This window comes from Cydia amplana, chromosome 18 (genome assembly GCF_948474715.1).
Source record: "Cydia amplana chromosome 18, ilCydAmpl1.1, whole genome shotgun sequence".
NCBI lineage: Eukaryota > Metazoa > Arthropoda > Insecta > Lepidoptera > Tortricidae > Cydia > Cydia amplana.
In genome coordinates this window covers 12113975-12131320 of record NC_086086.1, presented here as the reverse complement: position 1 = coordinate 12131320, position 17346 = coordinate 12113975, and the positions used below count along the sequence as shown (strand labels likewise).

The 17346-nt window shown below is 38.0% G+C and overlaps 1 protein-coding gene across 1 annotated transcript in view; it reads left to right on the top strand.

Annotated features, from left to right (window-relative positions):
- LOC134656344 (uncharacterized) overlaps positions 1-11922 on the top strand; it is a 28658-nt gene extending 16736 nt beyond the window's left edge. Inside the window, exon 3 of the mRNA XM_063511862.1 lies at positions 11208-11922. Within this exon, the coding sequence (XP_063367932.1) occupies positions 11208-11341 (134 nt within the window). The 3' untranslated portion in view covers positions 11342-11922. The remainder of the gene's footprint in view (positions 1-11207) is intronic.
- Positions 11923-17346: the final 5424 nt, after the last annotated feature.

Here is a 17346-nt window from a genome sequence, read left to right as displayed (position 1 = left end):
ATACTATATTTAAAAAGAAATCTCCACAAAATATGTCACATTCTTTTAATAAATCCAAACTATTATTAAAATACAAAAAATATATCAAAACATGAATCCGACACTCGAGATTTTAATATCATTTTATTTTACATTTCCAATTCCCGTTTCATTTACACCCAATATTAAATCTTTTTCCGTAATAAAATGCGTATATAATTACTGTCATCATCTGTATTTATTTTATTTCTTTAACCCCTTATTCATAAACGCGCTACAAACTTCAATTAGCTAATAATAGTAATAATCGTTTGTCCTTATCTGTCACTTTAACTTATGTATTTGTAAGTAAGGGATAAACATAATTGAACTAAATCAGGCCCGTAAAGTTTATGAATAAAGTGGTTAATCTTTATTGCACAAAAGAAAAACCTTATAGTACAAGAGGCGGACTTAATGCCATAAGGCATTCTCTACCAGTTAACGATGGCTTGTCCTCCGGGCCATTTGATCGATGACCTCCTTTGATTATTTATTTTTAATGGACGCCAAAATCCAGACAGGAACTTCGATTTTGACATTTACCACAGTAATGCAGTCGGTAGCAATGTGGCGCTTCAAAATTGCTGCAGTCGACTGCATTGCTGTAGAAAACGTGAAAAAGGTCATTCAAAGGGTAATAGGGTTATATACACCGCGGGGGTTATTACCCGAAAGATTTAAACCAACGATTTTAGATCCTAATTAGAGTATATAAAGTTATATAACACATAGTCCAAAAACCCTTAATTTAAGAGATATTAATTATTTAAAACAAATCACAAGTTAAAAAATCTCAATTCTAACACACCCTTATGCGTGACGTAGCCACCAACTAATTTTACACGCAGACGCACTAACTGCATGGTTATTAGCCAAATTCGAACTTCTAACGAAATTTTGTTCTGTTCTCAATCACGAGAGTGCAAACTATTTACCTTCACGATAACTGGGTGATAGTTTGACGAAAATGACGAAATTGATGTCAAGATATGCGCAAGATAAAATCTTTAAATTTGATTGACTGTAATAAATAAAATTCGCCATGCCGCATTATCCTCCGGCTCATTTAGCGGATATTCACTTTGTGTACGGATTTGGAAACCCGAAGAACTATGTGCTTCCGGCACGACGGACCCACTTCAGCCTCGTTCCCAGTTCGTAAATTGGCTAGAAGAACAATACCCTGAGAGGTGGATTGGCCGTGGAAGCAACGTCCTAACCTGGCCCGCCCGGTCACCCGACTTAACGCCATTGGTTTTTTTTCTATGGGGAACTCTGAAAGATAAGGAAGGAATACTCAACACCAGTGAAGTCTGGAGAAGAATTATTAATAAAAATTCGAACGGCTTCCGAAGAAATAAAGAACACTTTTGTAAACCTAAATAATGAAATCCGTTTAAAATTAAATCTTTGTGCTGAAAACGGTGGTACACACTTCGAAAACCTAATTCATTCTTCTTCTTCAACCTAGCGTTTTCCCGGTCTAGCGCCAGGGTCCGCTTTCCTGCTCAGCCTTCTCCACTTTGCCCGGTCTTCGGCATCCTCAGGTGTGAAAACCTAATTCATTAAATTAATAAAAAAGCGTAATTGTTTAACATAGTTGTTTATTTTACTTTACTCAGTATAAATCAACACATCGAGAATTTAAAATACGTACTGATAAGCATAATCGATATTTTAACAAAAGGTCATTCATTGATTTTAACAAAGTAATCATCCCTTTCCAGCTGTAGTATGAGTTAAAACAATAAGAGACATGATTTCTTTCGGATATAATCATGGTTAATGGCTTTGGTTTTCTCACTCAAAGGAAAAGATTTTATCGCAAAGTTTCAACAATAATAACTGCACTGTACCTACTGTTGTAGTAATTAATAAAGTTTTGATACAATTTGTGGTATTTTGAGGTGCCAATCAATTGAAATACTACTTAATCCAACAAATTATTTGAAAACGTTCAAAAATTTCACAATGAGTTGATTTCCAACTGCTCTAAATTGACTAAGATAACTTGATCCCAAGTTTCCTTGCAATTATACGTAATCGAGAGCCAGGCTCATACTAGTTCTCATGTCGCGATGCGCTATCGCTAACAAAAACTAAGCGTTACGAATTGCTGACATTTGCTTCTTTTAGTTTCTCTACTCAAGCATCGGATGACAGGATCGTTGAAAAGGGACAAACATATCCTTTGACGTTACGTTACTCTTCTTGTGAATTGTCAAATTTTAAAATTCGAAATTAGCTTTGGAATTTGTCCGGGTGGCTATTCGAAGTATAACTTGGTGGACGGTACTTACTAACCAAATAAGCTTGAGATCCAGTATCATAGATAGTTGTAAGACTTTAAGGGTCTATTTATATCTGACTGTGCATCCTGTATTCTAAACGTTTTGTGAATAGATATAAAAATTGACACCTATCATTTTTCACATAAACACAGACACTTTATGCATTGAATTATTAAACCTTAACGCAATGTATGTAATATATGTAACGGTATATTTTCCTAATATACCTTGATGCTAATTCGAACTTTGTTATAAAAGATGTCATTTTATATCATTCGCGCGTGCATTTCACTCGTACTAGATGAAATATGTATTGGTGCGAGCGAGACGGTTGGGCGAATGATAACAAAATGATATCTTTTTGACATCTTAAACAAAGTTTGACTTGGCCTCTGTGGAAGCCTGGAAATACAGCATACTTCATTGACTTCTTATGCTGGAAATTGATTTAATTATTGCGAGAAAAATAAGTATGTAGTCTTCAATAACTTGTACAGTTATGTACTGCCAAAAAACTAGAAGTGTCCATTAATTGTGTAGAACATTATTTGCTGTTTGTTTCCAAAATCATGCTGCTATTCTGCGAATATAGCAGTTCCTCGGGCAGATAAATTAAACATGATCGAAACAAATACTATTAAATTAACCACAATAGTAAACTTTTCTCTCAGTGTGGGATATTCTCGGTCATGGAAAACTTACAAAATTATTGTTTTTTTCATTAAATCTATAATTAATATTATTGTCGGGAGAAATTCTGACCGTGTAGTCGTGTAAGCTTCATAGCCCATTCTTCAAAAAAATTCTAGTTAGAAATTACTGTTTAGGTAGTATAAAATATAAAATAAAAAAAATGTTATTTCTAAAAAACGGGAACAGATATCAAGTTGTTAATCGCAGACGGGTATTCAATATGATATATAATTCACCCGTGTAGAAACATTTTACTGTGCAATTAATGTAACTTTAACTTTATATTGACTCCACTATTAGTAATTCGGTATTGTTAGATTACAAAGTAATCTGGGAATCGGTAATCAGATTACAAAGTAATTTCGAGTAATCGTGGAACCAGGAATCAATTACGAAATGCCCATCTCCATTTAATATGTCTTTGTCTCACGGAAGTTTTGTTATTAAAATTGCCCATCTCTGCTTGAGAGTGAATGAACATTCGCTCGATTGTCACCGATGATGGCACCTATCAGTTAATCAAACGGTAAATAAGCAGCTGTTAACGTTACCTACTAACGTTAACAATGGTGTATCGATACCTTTGACTTAACGTTAGCTCAAATTGACAGCTGCTAACGTTACCATTTTGTTACCGGTAAAGAGTAGTATAACTAACGGTACCTGGTCCAACGTTAGTTACAACTTAACGTTAAATCTGTCACCTTGTGGTAACGATACCAACTTTTTAACGGTATTTAAAGCCCTGTTTTTCACTAAGAATTTTATATGAAAACCAACCTTCGCACAGTAATTACGTCATAGTAAGCGGTTGGTCAGTATTAAGCGGAGTCATAATAAACGGATTCCACTGTACTTAAAATATGAATTTTCCATAGATGGCAGGATTCTAAAATACTAGATTCATGGAATTTTCATTTTATAAAGTTCTGGGCCCGCCGCCCGGATTAGTGAAAGGTCTCTCGAGTTTTTCCCGATGTATCGATTTTAACCTCGGCGTCTCATTGGGTATTCATTGGATTCTAAGATTACACTCAAGCCCGTTCAGGTGTTTTCATATTTATGGTAAAACAGTCTGAATTAATTATCAAGAGTCGCAAATCATAACAAACGCTTTTACTTACCTACACACTTATTTGAAATTTGGAACTTTATACATCTCTTTTAAGTAATTATGTTATGTAATAGAATTAATATTTGTAATTGTGTGTTGATGATTTATTATTATTCCCTGTAAATAAAATTTGTGCTCTTGTGGCCTATTTGCTAAATAAATGTCGAAGTTTTGACTTTTTTGAATAAGTTATAATTCCAATGGCTTTTACGGCTATTATGAGTGATGGGGCAAGATATTGGCCTCAGACATCCGTCAGTGGTGTGACGTTACAGCAAATGCGACTTGTATGTATAGGTATAGATTAGCTGTCTTTATTTACTGTCCCTTATAACAGTAAATCCATTTTCCCTGCAAATGGCAGGTCGTTTGTTCGCGACGCGCCTCATTTCACTCATTGTCGAATTCATGCAAATGCGCGTTTAACGTACAGTGCTGCAATTTAGAAGGTGATTTATCATAGTCTAACGTGACGCGAAAATAGCTTTTAACAAGTACGGCTACCACGAGTTGGCATTTGATATTTTACAGCATTTGAGCATAAAAATATAAAGTGTAGCATCAACATAAGTAAAGATGGATGCAGTGCCCTTCGATGACTTCTGATAGAAAAGTTTTCTTTAAGATAACCAGCCAATACTATTTTGCAACCCCATGAATACCTACATACCTATTTACCCGCGTTTATCTGCCACGTTCTAACAAGTATGTAAGTGCGAAAATGACAGGCATAGTGACAGGCGATAAAAATGGAACCATGCTGCCACCGCTGGGGTACAATTCACGTAAGCTACTAAATGTTGTCACCTGATCTTTTCTTTTGTAACGAGAATAGACAGTTACTTAAGAATAGCTGAGAAGAATATGATAATATACATAATATGTAGTACACCTTGAGTGGATACCTACCTATTAAGCGTTACGAGAATGCTTAGCATAAGTTAATAAAATTTTAACGTTATTGACGTTACGTAGTGGAAAATCTCATTTTCACACATTGTTACCTGTTCTAATGCTAAGTACTTACCTTTTTATTTTTTTTTAATTTCACAATATATGCAATGAAATACAAACCAATATTAAATTTAAAACAGCAAGTAGGTACCTACGATTACCATGAGTTGGCATAGGACAAAAAATACAGATATTAAATCAAGATACAATTCCGCTCCCGGGAATGTGTCCAACTGTTTCCGACGATTCCGTCATATATCCCTAACAGCTTTTCAGAGAGGCTTAAAATAGGGTTTTCCTCGCTGAAAACATTTTATTGGTTTTGTTTGAGAGGTTATTGATTTACGCTGGCTTTTTGTTTTTTTACTGAGATCATCATCATCCTGGCGTCAATCCCACCGTGGCGTGGCAATGGCGAGATATTTTTACCTATAAAATCTGACGAGGTTTTTGTTTACTGTGAATGAATGATAAAATTTACCTACAAAAAGGTTGAATGTAAAAATCTTCGGGGTCTGGAAGGTCCTTAAATCCTTAAGACATGTCGTTTTCTTTATGTTTAATAATTAATAGGTACATATGATAATATTTAGTAACATGAATATATCTGCGCGACTTCAGACTTCATTTCTTCATCACCTGTCAGAAATATTTTTAGAAATGTAAACAAACATGGTTATCTAGAGCTAATTTGCATACCAATAGCTGCCGAGACGGCGATAACGATCTACGCTTATCGGAGGCTGGCTTGAGACAGTTGAGACATGATAACGGAACAAAGGCATAGATGACATACCTACGCTACTAGTGATGTGCCGTTACCGTAAATTACGAGAACAGAGAGAATCGTCGGGTAACTTTCGCGGTAACGTTCTCCGTACGGGTAATTATCGAGAAAGTGGTCTAAGTTTAATTTTTTTTTAACTTTTTTTTACAGAATTGATTCTTATTTAGGTAATACAATCTGTATAGAAATTTTCAAAATAATCTGTCAAGAGGAACCAGTTTATTACCAAAATTACCGTAAATTACCGCCGTAAATTACAGGCAATCTTCCCCGCGAATGTTCTCGGGTAATTTTTCTAAGAGAAATTTTAACTTTTATCAATGAATTCAATGATGTATGTAATTAGATGTTAGAGATTAAATACACAATAATATTACATTATTTTACTAATGTTTAATAAGTTTCGTTTGATGTGCGATTTAAGTGTTTTTAATGAAATAGGTTGAATCAAACTTGCCTAACGAAAAATAAAGTGAGTTCTTTATTATTTTAGCTTAAATGTATAAAATTCATCTCATAGTTATGACAGTGATTTTAAATACCTAATTCAAAATGTTGTGTAATCAAAAAAAAACATATCTTATACCTTTAAACGAGCAATTCTTATATATTTATTTATATATATTTCGGGGATCTCAGAAACGGTTCTAACGATTTTGATGAAATTTGCTATATGGGGGTTGTCAGGGGCGAAAATCGATCTAGCTAGGTCTTATTTCTGGGAAAACGCTGATTTTTGAGCGTTTATATGTTTTCCGAGCAAAGCTGCTCGGTCTCCCAGATATTATATTTCAATGTCATATGTAAGCAAGCATTGATGTGTAAGGTAAAGTTTGGTTTGTAATGACTTCCATTACAACAAGTGTGTTTTAAGATACAATTTTATTACGTCGCGTGTTTATTTTAAGTAGGCTGTTATATTGTAAACAGGTAAACGCTTATCAGCTGGGTTTGCAATGTACCCAGTTACCGCAGTAAAAATAAAACACGTGGAAAGTGCATTTTTGTACTGTGTGTACCCACACAGATTAAAATAGTTCCTGATGGCCCTCAAGATCCTGCATTTATAGCGTTCGACTTTTCTATGTCCTGTTACTTGTCTCGATAGCGCAATGAGCACGTGAGAGGATCTTTCAGAGTGGTCCTTTATTTATGACAAACTAAAAGAAGGCTTAGTATGGTCCGGTCCGGCCACATGAAACGTTTGATAGTTTGCCAGTTAAATCTCTTAAACATCCCCACAAAACACGAAGTCCACACAGTCTGCAGCCATTTATGCCCTTCAGGGCATGCTAAACCTTCCATCGCTTCACTACACATACAGCAAGAGGCCATCTCCCTCAGCGGACATCCCCTCTCGGACTCTGGAACCTTCTCAGAAGACCTGAACGTGTCCATTACCACTCCGCTAGGAGTCCATAACTCATATTCCAAGCTGAGTGCATGGGCATCATCAATGCGGCGGCTGCCATCACTGCAAGGAGGGTAGTAGGATCCTCCATCCACATGCTATCCGACAGTAGAGCACTCTTAATCGCCCTGAGCCATATAATTACATCAAAACGCATCAGGTGCGGAGGCGATTGGCCCGGAAACGATTCTCCCGATCCACTTTAGCAAGGTACGCTCACTGCTGCTAGAACGTACAAAGAAACAGCACACTGGCTAAACCAGGGTGGAGGCCGAAAGGCCATGCCTGGTATCAATGAAAGACTCACGAAGTCGCTCTTTCAGGATCCAGCAGGAGGAAGGGTGACCCTTCCTTTTGAGGGGTTGGGTTGGCTGGACTAGCCCCCACCCTCCGTCATGAAAAAAAGGCGCCCGTCGTCGAGTTACGGAAATCTGCCCGTGCTACAATACAGTACAATATCCTCACAACATTCCTGGGAAGACGAAGACCTCCCGGCACATGGTAGTTCAATATCAAGAGGGAGATGAAAGCCCAGAACCTAAACCCTATGGTAACATTGGTAACCCAGAATAAACCGGTTTGGCTCCGCCGCCGTACACAGAAGCCCAGATAGAGCTGGGACTAATATAAGGAGAAATAAGACTAGAAATTATTATACCAATCAACCACGTGTCAGATAACATAAAAATAATAATAACACAGAATAATAATATTGTAAAAAACATTTAAATACTTTAAAACCACAAAACTTGTAAGCAAAATTCAATCCTAATTTAATATACTTCATGGGTAAGTTACCGTAAATTCTCGGTAATTTACGGTAATTTTCACTAATGAGAATTACGGTAAGTGCATAATTTCTCGGCGGCACATCACTATACGCTACTAGCTAAGGATGTGCAAGTGCGGACACTTTATAAAAAGTTACATTAAAAAAAGAAAATTTCAGGATATTATTTTAAGAAACATATTAAAAATGTCTCAATTTTGCAAACGGAGAATTTCTTGCCCCATATATAAAAATAAGAAGTTTTCGAAATAATTATGTAATATAAATCGGGCTAGCCGTCCATCGTGCTCCCATAAAACAATGATGTGAAATGCTCTTTAGAATGTCAATCTTTATTATTTACTCGTCTCTGCCTAACTGTGCTCAATGTATCGCACGTGGTCACGTGCGACTACGTGTACGATACAAAAGGAATGGAACGGCGAATATTGGAACTAATTGGTTTATAAAGAATTTGTAATACTAAAAAAACCGGCCAAGTGCGAGTCGGACTCGCGCACGGAGGGTTCCGCACCATCAACAAAAAATAGAGCAAAACAAGCAAAAAAACGGTCACCCATCCAAGTACTGACCCCGCCTGACGTTGCTTAACTTCGGTCAAAAATCACGTTTGTTGTATGGGAGCCCCACTTAAATCTATTTTATTCTGTTTTTAGTATTTGTTGTTATAGCGGAACAGAAATACATCATCTGTGAAAATTTCAACTGTCTAGCTATCACGGTTCGTGAGATGCAGCCTGGTGACAGACGGACGGACGGACGGACGGCGGAGTCGTAATAGGGTCCCGTTTTTACCCTTTGGGTACTTACAGAACCCTAAAAACGGAGTAAAGTTAGATCATGAAAGATGTGATGTGTGATCATATTAGTGAAATTAATAACAATACCAACGACTAAAACACTTGGTGAGTAGCACTGATGCACTAAGACGAATCGAAAAGGTTCCACTTCCAGTTATTCTTCGCTGAATATTATACAGCGTACTTAAAACATCGTTTGATTTCGGCATAATATTTTATAGCACTGCTACAGTGATCATTTGATCAATACCTGTCGGGCTGACTTCTAACGCCCCTCGTCAAAAGAAGGTAAGTAAAGCTGAGGGTTGTCGGGCTTGCTATACCTACAACTTACCTACAGATACCGAAAATTAGGGCTGCCAACGGTTTATTATTAGTTTAATAATTATAAAGTGAAATAAAACTATTAAAACGGATTATATCATTGAATTTCTACTACATCCCGACTTTTCAAATCAAATCAAATATCATTTATTGTCAGGCAAATAAGGCCCATAGATACATACCTTGCAAACTAACATACATACAATAATAAAAATCTTACAAGCGAAAACTTATTTCGGCGACACGGAGGTTTTCTGTTGTGTCGCATGTTTCGAACCCTTTACAGCGTTCGTGGTCAACGGGTGACTGTCACCGTAATCCGTTTTAATAGTTTTATTTCATGAGTAACTATTGCGGTAACCGAATGCTGTATAACGTTTTGAGCCCTTTAGAGTAAACTAAGAAATATATAAAAATAATTTGCAAGAAAAATTAACAACAGAATTATGGCTAGTTGTACATGCTATAAGCAGGAAATATTAAATAATTAGGTAGGTAAGTCAGTCTATTTTTCATTGCGTTTTTGATGTATTGAGCCTCTAATATGACCGGAAACATATATAGCGAGATCTTTTCATGTTGGTTGTAAAATGCATGCGAACCGGACGACTGTTTTAATTCGATTCATATATAAGTATTCGATACAATTAAACCGTCTGTAACATCCACATTTTCGAGTTTTTTTTCCTCATTTCTTCAGATTAATAATTATGTGGGAATTTCGTTCAATATAATGATTTATAACAAAATATAGACCTGCCTGCCTTTAATTCCACATATGTAAATCAAATTTGGTAAACAGAAAATGTAATAAAGATTTCTGTATTTTCTGGTAACCCTAACCCAAACCGAAATGGAACACGAAAACGTAATGGGTCTGATGAAATGGGGGCAGAGCTACCGCAGGCACACACGTAACTTGCTCGTAAGCGACTTCGTCTAATAAGATGTCCACACCAGTGTGCGAATACAATACAATATACCTACAAATACTCTTTATTGCACACCTCGATAAAAGAAAACAATACAAAATAAAAACAGAAACACAAGCAGAGGTATATACCTACCACAGGCAGTCTTATTGCTAAAATGCGAATGCGATGCGAATGTAACACTTTTAAGGTGAACACTTAACCGCAAATTTAGGGTGTGAAAATGCATTAGGGCGCTGCACGGTGGACTGAAAATCGTCTTTCATAGAAATACAAACTCAATTTTTAATTAAAACATACATTTTGACATCAAAATGATGTCTAAATAATGATCTTTTGTTATCATTCGCCCGTGCGTCACGCTCGCATCAATAACGAGCGAGCGAACGATAACAACAGATATCATTTTGATCTCTAAATGGAAGTTTGAACAGTCCTTTAATTTGAAAGCCTCACCACTTAACAATATACAGTCAGCAGCAGAAGTTGCTAAGCGGGCCAGGTGTACAAAATGATCTTGACGCGACTTTATTGTTAAGAGAATAAGAGCGTATCAAGGTAATTTTGAACACCTCGCCTGCTTAGCAACTTCTGCTGCTCACTGTACCTAGCTCTCCCAGCTCCCTTGTCGATATTACATAGATAAAACTATATTCAGGCGCATTGATAGACCGAACCGATAACGTAACCTAATTGAAGCCGGAAGAAAACAATTTATTTCAATAAAGCAGCTGTGCCGGCTTCCATAAAAAAATAATGAAATCATAAAAATATGGAAACGAGTTGACTGTTAACTCGTAACTTTCGATAGTACACGTAATAATCTAAGCAACAATGGTTGCCTAACTTTACTTGTTGCTTTATACGTAGACTGTAACTACATGTGTAGGTAATAATAATTAGTTGTAAGTCGATGTTTTTATTTTCCGACAGACATTTGATTAAAAATGAGGACACCAGTTGGTTAAAAAAAAGTCTTACATAAGTTGAAAGTTTTCAAGAAGGATATTTCCCATGAAAAAACCCATTGTGGTTATCTACAGTACATAAACTTGTTAACTTTCCTAAGTGTTTTGTGTTTTTGTTGCAGGTAACCTGAAGCGGCGGTTAGGCCGCGCGCGGGGCCTCGTCCTTCGCATGTTCGACGCCCTCTGCAATTGCACACAAACCGCTGCGGCTGCCGCCCGCACTACCGCCCGCAACAACCCGTTCACTAAACGCTAATCATGTTACTTGAACAGCTGGCCCGCACGCGGGGCCTCTTGATCCATATATTTCGAGCTCTTCAACTGCACGGAGACCGCTGCGGCCCCCGCCTGCACTACCGCCCGCAACAACCCGTTCACTAAACGCTAATCATGTTACTTGAACAGCTGGCCCGCACGCGGGGCCTCTTGATCCATATATTTCGAGCTCTTCAACTGCACGGAGACCGCTGCGGCCCCCGCCTGCACTACCGCCCGCAACAACCCGTTCACTAAACGCTAATCATGTTACTTGAACAGCTGGCCCGCACGCGGGGCCTCGTGATCCATATATTTTGAGCTCTTCAACTGCACGGCGACTGCTGCGGCCCCCGCCTGCACTACCGCCCGCAACAACCCGTTCACTAAACGCTAATCATGTTACTTGAACAGCTGGCCCGCACGCGGGGCCTCGTGATCCATATATTCCGAGCTCTTCAACTGCACGGAGACTGCTGCGGCCCCCGCCCGCACTACCGCCCATAACAACCCGTTCACTAAACGCTAATCATGTTACTTGAACAGCTGGCCCGCACGCGGGGCCTCGTAATCCGTATGTTCGAAGCCTCTTGGTCGCAAACCGCCACAGTCGCCTGAAACATTTGTTGCGAGAGACGAATGGTGTAGGTACAGTCAGAATCAAAAGTAGCGTATCAGACTATTCGTCAAAAGTATCTACTATTCTCTCACGTCTTAACAATAAGATTATAACAATTAAACTGTTTCAGATACCTAAAGCGAACTATCGAGATATATACGTACTTACTTAGGTAGAAGTTGGCATATACTTTTGGCGCGTTGTGTCATCCGCTACTATTGATGTTGAGTGCACATAATACCTTTACTATGTAGTATAGGTACATCGCGCCCTCCCGCCACCAATCCTACTAACAATGTGTCGGGTCATTGGTTTGAGTAAATCTTTGGAGTTAATTAACTCTGGCTTAATGACTTTTTGAACACAAACAGCTGCTAATGGATACTGAAATACTTAGAAATGTTTTCGAGTAATTACGATTGCTCTGTGTCTGACTTTATATTTTATATTCTGATGGAATTGAAATATGATCAGAGTCCTTTCAAGTCGTAAACCTAATCTTATAGCTATGGATTACCTCCTAAGTCCCAGTGTCCTTTTAAAATGACAAAATCAAATCGAATTTTGAACTATAATGGAATAACAGAAGGTTCTAAATCCAAAACTACAAAAAATCTGGATCTTAGGAGGATTGACGACATAGTGGAGGCCGTAGAGGTTACGAAATAAAATGGTTCCATTCATTATATTATAACTTTATTGAACGTAGGAGTCGCTAAGACGCCCCGGGTTAGTAAAGAAAGGCACAAATATTATATAGGCACAAATGATAGATAGATAGGTACGCATTGAATATGGTACCTAACATAATACAAGGTACTAAATACTTAACACTTTCAACGCTACGCTTATCGTGTGCAAGCGTGCAACGCGTCATCGTGAACCTTATCGGAATGCACGAAGGTTCATATTGGGCTGTATTCGCGTGATTCAGTTGTCTTTGGCGGCAAAAGGGTTAAAGTGGTGTAAGGAAAATTAGTTATAAAAACAGAATTTTCCGGAATAATTCCAAAGCATCCTATTCCACGTTTACTGTTTAAACCTAGACAAATAAACAATGTATACAACCTTCCGTATCCAATAGATATAAACGTATTCCTATACTAAACGCACACTCTTTCTATTTTTTGTACTATCGAAAAAGTGACAACTATATTGAATTTAGTTAGAAATCTTGTTCCGAATGTCTCTGTGAAACCCTAGTGTCTTCCCTAGAATAGTACCCTAGATACCACGTTGTGATCGGTGTGACGACGCTTAATAGTTTATAAGATAACGTATTTGAATAGCATTATAACGCTGAAACACTGTTATTATATATAAATACTTTGTCCTATGTGTAGCAAATGTGACAACTGTGAATGTGAAAACGACAAATGTGGATTTAAAAGCGCAATAGAGCTATAATTCTCGGTGTGTTCAAAATGATTTTACCCGTTTCGGTGCGAATGGCACGACAGGCGTGTCATCAATGTTTTTAACGTGTGGCGTATGACACCATAGGCGTGGCATTATATTCTATGGCGTAAGGCACGCCTGTGGTGTCATGAAATAATTGTACGCCGTCACAGCCAAGTTTTCGAAAAAGGAACACGCTACGAAACGGTTAATATTCACACGAACGACTAAAATCCTCTGCTATTCACTCGAATTTACAGTTGTAGAGCATAATTATTTTTCATCGTATTTTCACAGATACGCACGAACGTGCAGCTTGCTATTTCAGTCAGACAGTCTCTAACGTTTCCAAGAAAATACAATGGAAAACAATTATGAATGGACTACATCTGTACGGTCTTTTTTTTAACCACATACTGCCATTATGGCGGTGATGGGTTCGTGCATTAAGGCCAGTCCAGAGGAAGACAATTTTTCGCCAATCTGATTAAATTGTCCGATCAAATGGACGTGCGGACACAAACGTCAATTTGGCTCGCCGAATTCGACCGCCGATTATGACCGATACTACCGATAAAATGGGATGCCGTCGATGCGGACTCAAGAATACCAATTTGTGACGCTAGTATTCGCGGTTCCCCTATTCTTTTTAATTTAGAGCGGTCAATAATCACCATAAATTTAAAAATAGTGAAAGTGGCCAAATTGGTGTTTGCGTCCGCACGTCCTGATTTGATCGGACAATTTAATCAGGATGGCGAAATATGGTCTTCGCTTCGATCAACACGGGCTTCCGACAGGTCGGAAGGGATAGGCCCAAGCGATATCTTGACATTCAAATCATTCTGCCATTTTTCGCGGGGGGGAACGTGCACACAGTCGCACTTCTCACACACTTGCATACAAAATCCAATCTGTAATGACGACACAAATACATAGAAAATGCACCCTACACAGACAAATCTTGCACACCTCTATCTGTTTTTGTGTACGGACGAGTCACAAGTGTCACAACACGCACACTAACACATTTTCGTCAAGAGATGAGAAGTCGGATTTGTTGCTCGACCGATCCGCAATTTGTACTGGGCGAGAAAAATCGATAAATCCAGCAATTACATGAGACTAAAATATAATAATTGTGTTTAAATATAATTAAACGTATGACATGTAAAAAAAATATTACGTGTGAAATGTAACAACTTCTTTTTGTAAATTTGATGTCCCCGACCTCTTTTTACAACAAAAAACCGAGCAATTAGGCATTTTTTCTGCTGCTGTGTTCACTCGCGCGTCTGGACTCGGTCTAGTTAAAAATCCGAGCGCAACTAGTTTTATTACCCGCGCTAGATCAGTTGATCTTGTACCTAGGCAGAGGGGAAATAGTGCGAATGCCGCATCCCTTCCGTGTTGATCGAAGGGTCTTCGTCTGGACAGGCCTTTATGAACAAAAGAAAAAGACGCAGCATTAAATCATGAAGTGGGTAGCATTTGGCGCTCAGATAGGACGAGTTACCTAACTATTCCGCTTACATTTTTGACAACCTATACAAGTAGTAATGTAATGTATATTTGTATAACTGCATTTTTGTATCTTTCTTGTTTGTTTTAATTTAACACAGTATTATTAAAATGCCGCTAATCTGTGATCATTTGGAATTAAATGTGAATATTGAAACACACGTAATAAATATAATAGGTATCTGTGTCTATTAACCAAGTGTCCTAAGTAGTACACTACCGTTTAACCGAGACGGTTTGTCTGGTTTTCTAGTTAAAAGGTAGTTTTATTTTGAAACTAGGTGTTCTTGAGTAATACAAATTAGTCGCACACAAGCCACCCAACTTCCTTTTTCACGAACCGACTGAGTTAAGTGATAGATGTAATGCAACTACAAATGTAATGTTCATGTCAAATTTCGTCCTATTTCAGAATTATAAACTGAAATAGATGTCATATATTAAAGAAAAAAGTGACGAAGCCCTCCAGTGGTGAAGGCCGGATTCGAACCGGCGTCTTCAACACCATTTCAACACAAATCAAAATATTTAACAAAATAATTCGATTTGTTCCCAAAGTTGTGTTATTTCAGAATGTTTTTAACATGAGAGCGTATTATAACTTCGATTGTGTGTCGACGGTCTTCGTGTAACTCTTAAAGTTCATATATAATTAATTACTCTTTAAGTACGAGCTTTACTTTTACTTACTTTACTTGATAAAATATCTCAAGTACGCTTATTTCATACCCTCGCAAAGATATAACAATGAAATATGGGCTTATGTAAGACCGGATAGTCTAGCCTAGGTAGCTTTAAGATCTCAGGGCTGCTTTTCTACCAGAGATGTGCAAGGTTCAGCGATAAATTAGGTTAAAGCTGTACGAAATACTTAACGTAAGCGATGTGGCGAAGTGGAGGCGAACATCCGTAGCTTCTAGGTTAAACACGGGTTAACAAATAAGCTATGATGTCTTCGGTTACCGCGATAGGTACTCATGTTAGTATCCAGTTCATATCTGGTAAAAAGTAATCCTCAAACATTGTGAGGCCAAAACCGACGGACCTGTAGGGTAATAAAATGAAGTGAGAAAGTTGCAACATGCATCGTTAGAGACCACGAGTGCGGGTGAGATGGCCTGCTATAATTTACTACTCTGCAAGTACCTACGTTGATTTTGGGGCGTTTTTCTTTTTTGTTGTCCCCTACACTTTTTTTTCAAATTTGGGATTTTTTATGTTATTTCTACTCAGAATCAAGAGCTCTTTCTATTCTAATAGGAGAAAAAAAGTGTCCTAAGGTTTTTATTTCCATTACGTCACCATTTTTCATAGACTTTGTACGGCGGTCGCGCAATGGAAAGATCGAAAAATGTATGGAAATTTTGGGACACTTTTTTTCTCCTATTAGGATAGACAGAGCTCGTGATTCTGAGTAGAAACAACATACCTAAAAAATCCCAAATTTGAAAAAAAAGTGTAGGGGACAACAAAAAAAACGCCCTTTGGCCCCACAATAAAAACCTACAATATATATTATTTAATTTAAAGTTGTTTCTCCCTTTTCTAACGCAGAGTTTCCATGAAATGTTAATAAAAACGGATTAGTATTAAGCTTCCGATAAGAACGGAATCTGAACTGGTTGAAGCTAATCCGTTTGATCAATATTTGTTAAAGGGAACTGTGTCACAGCGGTGAAATGATTAACTACAACATTATTATTTTTAAGAGTCAGACGAACCTATGGCCGACGCCATAATATCGAAGTTGCCCTCATCTCACCTCATCTTCTGAAATAACATATGGGAGCGGCTTTAGGGCGGCGAGATTTTGCGACTCTTAATGGTATATAACAGTGGTCCACAACATCTCCGGCCCGCCAAAGGACTTAATCTGGCCCGCCGCTGGTCCTTCGAAACTATTAGTATATGGCCATAGTAATAATGAAAACGTATTTCGTATTTTAGCTGCAATTCTGGCCCTCCTCTGAAATCTCTTAAACTGTCTGGTCCCCCACAAAGAAAGTTTGCCCACCACTGGTATAAAATAACAATTGTGCTTTAGTTTTCACCTTGCCACTTTAAATCCATTTTGCGTCCTGAGGGCCTACCGCGAACCACGTTCGACGTGTTGCCTCCCTGTCACACTTACGTACGAACTTACAAGTGCGACAGAGAGGCAACACGTCGAACGTGGTTCGCGGTAGGCCCTCAGCGCAATGTAGAGCTACTATCCATTCGGGACTTGTCCTCACTTCACGCACTCTAACGCCCTGACAATAGAGGCGTGTTCAGATATTCGTGAGCGCCTTAGCCGCTAAGATATATCTGACGGCGACTGTACCTCTTAAAAGCGTCCGGGGAATACCAATACCCGGGCCATTTGTGTGTCATTCTGTGTATTCTAACAACATTATCTTCGAAATAATAATTTTATGTAAAATGTCCAAGATTTTTAATTTTTTGCCCAGCGTGAACAACATGCTAGG